Genomic DNA, 7,348 nt, shown 5'->3' with positions numbered 1-7,348 from the left:
AAACTAACAAACAAAATAGAAACAGACTCATAGATAAAAAGAACAGACTGACAGCTTTCAGAGGGGAAGGGGTTAAGGGGCTCAGTGAAAAAGGTGAAGAAATTAACCAAACAACAAGAACAACTCATAGACACAGAAAGTATGACGATTACCGGAGGCGAAGAGGGGTGGATGGAGATTGAAGAGGGTAAAGGGGGATAAATGGTGATGGAAGGAGACTTGACTTGGGATGGCGAACACACAATACAATATACACAATGCATTATTGAACTGTACACCTGCAACCTACATAATTTTATTAACCAATGTCACCTGAATTAATTCAATAAAAAGTGCTAATTAAAAATACATATTTTTGTATGTTAAAAAGACATAGTCACAAAACAACACAACAGATTTTACAAGATTATATATGTATATATATAACAAGTAACAGATACCAAATATGTTAAAGAAGGTTCCTGTGAAGGAGATGAAAGGGGTAAGGAAATTAAGGAAGAAAAAATAAAATAATTAAAACAAGAGAGAAGCTTGCAGAGACTGACAATGGCAATTTGCCTTAAACAGAGGAATATGTTTAATTCAGTTCTATGCACTTAAATTCACATTTTGAAAGTATATGTATGTGTATATGTATTATATATAAATGTCTAAAAGGGTATACACTAAAATGTTAGTAGAAGTTATCTCTGGGAGTAGTGTGAAAGGTGGATCCTTTTTTTCAACACTGAATAAATACTGTGTAATAAGTAAAATGCATTTTTATGCTTCAAAAATTCAGCTAAATACTCATAACTGCTTTCTTGTTGTTGGATAAATGTACAATTAATTACCTACTGAATTAAGCTGCCTGTGTGGTCACAGTCATTTTATTGTTTTTCCAGAATGTTCCAAAATAGCTCTGGAACAAGACCAGTGGGACCACCAGATAGCTATATGGCCTCACCCTTCTTCACATGCAAATGAAGACCAAGCCTCCGATGGGATCCAGCTTCAGCAGAAGCCTCTGCGGGGCCCAGGATAACAAGGCCCTCTTCTTCCTGACTAGAGAAAGGAAGGGCAGCCCCCATAGCCCTCTCTCAGAGCCAGCTCACGACAGCCTCTGAAAAACCGCCTTGGGCAGCAGTTGCCAAAGACAAAAGGTTCCACCTCAAGGTGGAAACTCTATTTACAGCTTTGTAGACATAGGTGTCCCTCCATGTGACTCAAGACCTACAGTGAAGAAACTGGGTTTGGCCAGGAATAGCTCAGAGGCCTTCTCCTCAGAAGCCAGCTCTTGAGGCCTTCAGCGTATGTTCTAACTATATTTGGCAATGAAAACCAAAGAGGTCAGTGACTTAGCTCAACGGGGAGGAAAAAAGACTGTGCCTGATTTATAATCCCTTCTTCAAACAAGGACCAAGAATTTTAAAACTCACTTCATTTATTTATTTTGCCCTCACTGGGCATACCGCTGAAGCAGTTCTTCCCAGTTCAATCAGCCTCATGCAAATCCTTCAGAACCACAGGTATAAATCACCTACCCAAGCCATCCCAGGATTAGAGGACGTCTGGGGACATCTGGGGACATCTGACTTGAGAATCCAAATGTTAAAATTATCCCACTTTACTCTCTATGTCTTCAACACTAAAATAGCCCATAGTCCTTCTTCGGTACAAACCCTAACTCCTGCACGTATTACTCACTGTGTGACCTTGCCTAAGTTACTCTATGTCTCTGAGGTTCAGCTTCCTTATCTACAAGCAGAGATAACACCTACTTCACAAGGCTGCTGAATAATTAAATGAGGTAAGGTGTATAAAGTGGCCAGGAGAATATCTGACACAAAACAGGTGCTTAAAAAAACATAGTTTTATCCCCCCCTACCCCCAATCACTCCCTTTCACCCTTAGCTGTTCAGCCAAGGTGTTGGCTTTTCAAGAAATCTCCTGGTTCCCTGCTTGATTACAAATGGATGGTACCATTCCCACAGTCAGCAACAGTAGCTAAAGATAAAAGCTGTGACTACTCCTTAGCCGCAGACAGGTCGAATCAGCTCACAAATGACTCATCACTGTTGATAAATGATGTGTTCTTGGCATCAGGAGGCCTTATCCTGACAGGCTTCAACACCTTATGGAAAAAACTTAGAAGGTAGGTTGCATGGCTCACAGAGCATGTCCCCAGGGTTGATGGTGACCTTAAGTCAATCCTGAACTTGTACCAGTCTGATCTTAAGGTCTCTGTCTCTTCAGACATGTCTCCAATCACAGGATTTTCAGTTGAAAAGGACTCCAGCTAAGCAGCTGACTCTTTCATCTCAGAGCTAAACCACCTCTTTCACTCGCCTTGGACTCCCTGAAGGGAGTCTTATGACTCCCTGGGCAGAAGGCTAGATGCCTGTTCCCTGCTCAGAACAGCCCTAAGCTAGTGCCCAACCTGCCTCTGGCAGCTTTTTCTGCCGGCTGAAGCTCTGCCAGGATGAGGTTTGGCTGAAGGGCCCTGTGGCTATGGGACAAACATTGGCTCAAGGAAAAGGTTGAGTATTTAATCCCAATCCACTGTCTGTGAGGCTGAAGTGTCTGCTGTTCTCTGCAGTTTCTGTAGCCCCCTTCAGACCACCCAGAACCACTCACTGGCACAGAAGTCCCATGACTGCACTTGTTAGTTACTTTTCCATTCTTATGTGCCCTGTACCTTTTGCAGTGCCTGACACAGAATTCCCTCTAAGTGAATATTTATTAAGACACCCTTGAATGTCACCCTGGCTGGTGTGGCTTAGTGGATTGAGCATCAGCCTGCAAACCAAAGGTTCGCTGATTTCATTTCTGGTCAGGGCACATGCCTGGGTTGTAGGTTGGTGGGTGTTTCCCTCTTTCTCTCTTTCTTCATCCCTTCCCCTCTCTCTAAAAATAAATAAAGTCTTTAAAACAAATAAAAACCAAAAGGCCCTTGAAGACCTAAAAGTTCTGTTGCTGTATTTGTAGCCTCCTGAATTCTAATGAACCTCACAAAATTTAGATCAATAGGACAATGAACTATATGGAGAATGACACTGTCCACATCCAGGCACCCAGAACTGAGAACTTGTCTCAATTTCTTAAGACTACTTTAGGAAATTCCATATGCTGAGATGTACTTTTCAACTGAAACTGCTTTCAGAAGCAGGTTGGACCCCATACCCAGGCCTTTTCTGAAAGGAACTATCCTAGGCCCTCAGAAGGGGCCTTGTGATACATGAATACAATTGATACAAAAGGCCCAGGAGAAGATTGGGTGCCCTGGAAACATTTCCATTCTCCAAATTCACCCTCAGATTTTCTCTACCAGGAAGTTTTCTGAGATCACCTATAAGCACCAACATGGCATGTCAGCCATGCCTTGAAGTCTAAAGGCCAGGGAAACTTTCTGGAAAGGAAAAAAATTAGTCTCCATCGTGGGTCTTCAGGATATTAGATGAGATAAATGAAGCAGGAAAATAAAAATCAGGGGCGCCTGCCCTTTCCTTCCCCTTCTATCCAGTTCCCATGTTCCCTGCCCTTCTAGTCACTCCTTGAGGCTTAGCGTCCAGCGTCTACCACCGGAACTGGGGTCAACCTTCTAAGATGATAAAGCATAAAGAAAGCAAGCAAGAGGAAGGAAGGATGGAGAGAAGTGGAGAAAAAAATGTGAAAAGGGCTTGAGAAGGAGGAAGGAAGAGGAGAGCAGCAAGGGGAGGCGGAACAATGAAGGTCTGAGGCTGTCTGCGGCGCACGGTTCCGCCGGCACGTCCGTCCCCCGTGCCTCCGGCCAGCAGCTGCACACTGCGCAGCGTGTGGGCGCTGAGTCACGGCCCCAGAACCGTGAGCTCCAGTGCCGGGCTTGGGGGCCGTCCCTGGTTGGCATCTGCAAACTGTTTTTTTTTTTTTTTTCCTTTCCTCTTTCATTAAGGTTGTGTGCTGACTCCCACGTAGGAGAGCTTACTACCCGCACGTACTGCCGGTCGGCTTTCGCTCTCGTCCAAGGTGGCCGGCGGGGGGCGCCGCAGCCTCGCTTATGAGCCCGCGCGCGCTAGGGCACCGGCCGGGAGAGGACTGAGGTTTCTTGCCTGTTTGCCGGTTCCCGGGAGGAGTCCGAGCATTTTTCTGTAGTAGCTTCTAACTTGAACACCGCGGCAACTAGGGTAACTCCTCACTTAGAAGGCCCCAGAGACCACCCCCAAATAGCACTCCGAGGCGTACTTTAGTGTAGGGTTTCGTGCGCAACTCCATGAAATCTGGGACTTTTGTGCAAACCGGAGAATCCAGGTTCGCCCTGGACTGGAGCTCACCCTATTCCACCCGGCCCAGCCACCACTAGAGGCTATACCTCCGGCGTCTCGGCGAAGCCTTGACCCGTTTCTGCGACGTTCCGCCCTCCCCGCAGGGAGATCGTTACTCCGGACAGCTCGGCGGGCGCGGAGAGAGGCCAGCCAGCACCCCAACCCGCACAACTGTCCCACCTCCCAGTCCAGTCAGCGGGACCCGAAGGCTCCTGGGCCGTCCAGGACCAGGGGCACCCTCCCTCCCAAGACTCGTGACCCGAGAATGAATCAGCATCGAGGCAGTTTATTGGTTTGCTATTTCGCATATCACTCATTTTAGGTAAATAGATTATACATAGACACAGCGTTTCCTTCTTCCACAAGAGGTAATAAGTCTCTTTCATACACACAAACTTTCACACATTCCACGCAGCAATGTTACACCTCGCTGAGACATTCACGAATTAAAATACTCAGGGGAACAATACACTTGCTTTAAAATGCCCTTAATACAATATATAACGTACAAAAATATCTCTATATTTGAAGTTACAAAAAAATCTCGACAGCAAGAAACTTAAATATTGATAGTTACCTCTGTATAGACAACACGCATTGCACTTTTCCTCTCTTGGTTTTGGAAGGTTCAAGTAATAGTGGGGGCTTGCGCCCCGGAGGGATGGTACCCCGTGAGAAATCAGTTGGGGGAAGGCATGGCAGTGGCTCAGACCCTTGCCCCGGGGGTCTCAGTATTTAATTCTCAGCGCCTCCTCTCCGTGAGTGCTGCAGACATTCCCTGGGATTCCTCTGCGCACCTCCCCTCCTCCCCCGGGACACCCGGGCCCGGTTAGGGCGAAAGGAACGCCGCCTCTGAGGAGGAGGGACCCGTGCAAGGCCAGGGCTCGCTGCTGAACTGTGCCTCCCGAACTCCCGTTCTACGCCCGGCTGATTAAGTCGCGTCCCCAAAGGCTGAGAGGCTCCGCTGCAGGGAGCCCTCCGCCCCAGGAGGCGCCATCCAGATGCAAACGGGACCGATCGCTCTGCCACAGGGGCCTAAATCCTAAAGAGGGAGACGAGCACTTGATTCGAGCGGGAGGCTGGAGCCAGCTGTGCCTGTGGCTCCGGGGACAACACAGTCCAGCTCCGGCCGGCCTCGGGCAGGGAGCGCCGGCGCCGGCGGCCGTAGCCCTGAGGGCTGATTTTGTTCTGGGGGGCGACGCCGTCCTTATCCTTGTCTGTGAACTGGTAGATCTGATGCGCCAGCTTCTGCACCGTGCATGTCCCGAAGCGACAGCCGGAGCTCCGCACACCCTGGAATTTGTTCATACTCTGGCGGTAGCGTTTTACTCGGATTCGGGCGGCGTCCGGACTGCAGGAGAGGGAAAGGAAGGTATCATGAGAGCCCCATCAAGCAGGGATTGGGCCCCAGCCACCAGGAACGGGCGCATTCTAGGACCAAAGGGGGCTGGAAACAGCTACTGCTTTCTGAACTGCCACACAGCCCCGACGACCCCCTGGGCCATGGCAGTGGGGGACAGCTCGCTCGCCCAACCCACGACGGAGGCGCCGAACATAGTTACCTGGCCTGGGTGCTGCGTGAGGCCCCCTTCACGTCCTGGGGCTGAATGATTGTCTGGGCAGGCCCGGCCTGCACGCTGGCGAGCCCGGTGGGGTAGCTGCTGGACAGCTTAAGTTCCCTCTTCCCACGACTTAGCGCCCACTTATTCCATCTGGAAAACACAAATATATTCGGTTCGAATGGATCCAGGGGAGAGTCCGGCCCGTCGCTGTTCGCGTTCACTTCTAACCCCTCAGGATTACTCGCCACTTTCCCTGTCTTCCAGGTAAAAGGACTGGAAAATTCTGCCCGCGACTCACTTCTTTCGGAACTCTGACGCCACGTCGAGCCTTGCAGTATCTGCGCCTAGGAAGGCGAGCGAGCCTAAGCACAGGAGGGCGACGGGAGCCAGCTTCATCCTGGCGGCGATGCGCAAACCCTTGGGAAGGAGAGAAAGGAGCGTGAGCTCCGGGCCCTGCCGCCGCCCTGGCGGGGCACCGAGAGCTGAGGGGGGCTTGGACGCGGGCAGGCTCAACACTGGTCTGCCCCGCCCAGCCGCTTATCTCCCCGGGGCGCAGAGAGGCGCCAGCGGCATTTGCACCGGGACCCACAGGGAAGGCCGCTGCTTAGTGCCAGGTCCCCTGCTCAACTTCTCAGAATTTGGTTGACAGAGCAGAGGGGGCTGGAGTTCCAGTTGTGTATAAGAGCTGGGCCCAGGATGTGAGACGCACCCCTTAAAGGACCCCTCACCCAGCGCTCCCAATCTCCTCCCTGGGCAAGGTCCCCCTCTTTACACGCCCCCCCCCCCACAGCACCTACCTGTCGAGGGGGGCGATCTGTCAAGATCTGGGAGGAAAAAGTTCCGAGACGGCACTCTGGCAGAGGCAAAACCCTACAGCCCAAGCTGCGGTGAGAAAGCAGAGGTGGTAAGGCTCCAGCTGTTTAGCCTAGTGTCACTCAGAAACCACTGAGTGGCTAGCTCTGGTTCTCCTGTTTTATAGGGGAACGAGAGCTATAAGGGGGCGGGGCCTGGGCTGCTCTCCCCCCTCCCTTTCTTCCCTCCGGCATGCGCGCTTCTGCACTCGGGCGTGCTCTTTGCTTGTCTATGGGTGTTGGGTTTGTTTAGGGGTGGGGGTGTCCCTTCTGCTCAGAGGGCTTAGGGATGAGCCCTGGGAGACTGGTACAGGAACTTCCACAGTCTTGACTCTGGGCACAGAGTTCACACTGTAAGTCTGGCCAAAGTAGGGCCCGTACAACCTCTTGGGGTCCTTACCCAGTATCTATGCAGCCTAGAGTGCGAGGCCTCCTGGCATGGAAAGTCAAGAGCCAGAGTGGGCACCATGCGGGTGGGCCAAACTCCGGCCCTCGGGAGCAGCGGCCTCGAGTGGACCGCGCCCTCTGCCGGCTCCGAGCCTGAGCTGGCTGCGACCCCTGACTCCGTCCGGACCCGGCACTAAACGCAGCCTGGAGGAGCGGGGCTCGCCAACACCTCCTCCCACCCCTCTACTCCCACCCTCGAGAGCAGCGG

The 7,348-nt window shown here is 51.1% G+C and overlaps 1 protein-coding gene across 1 annotated transcript; it reads right to left on the bottom strand.

Annotated features, from left to right (window-relative positions):
* Positions 1-4,546: 4,546 nt before the first annotated feature.
* Positions 4,547-6,783, bottom strand: ADM (adrenomedullin). The gene is made up of 4 exons (XM_045825454.1): positions 6,640-6,783; positions 6,141-6,259; positions 5,843-5,992; positions 4,547-5,631 (listed from the first exon to the last, which is right to left on the bottom strand). Exons 2-4 carry the CDS (start codon positions 6,236-6,238, stop codon positions 5,316-5,318), a joined length of 564 nt encoding a protein of 187 aa, XP_045681410.1. The 5' UTR covers positions 6,239-6,259; positions 6,640-6,783; the 3' UTR covers positions 4,547-5,315.
* Between the last annotated feature and the right edge of the window lie 565 nt (positions 6,784-7,348).

Source organism: Phyllostomus hastatus, unplaced genomic scaffold, assembly GCF_019186645.2.
Source record: "Phyllostomus hastatus isolate PE091 unplaced genomic scaffold, TTU_PhHast_1.1 phas_scaffold_585, whole genome shotgun sequence".
In the NCBI taxonomy this organism is placed as follows: domain Eukaryota; kingdom Metazoa; phylum Chordata; class Mammalia; order Chiroptera; family Phyllostomidae; genus Phyllostomus; species Phyllostomus hastatus.
Note: the sequence above shows the minus strand (reverse complement) of the source record. Positions and strands in the feature narration are given on the sequence as shown.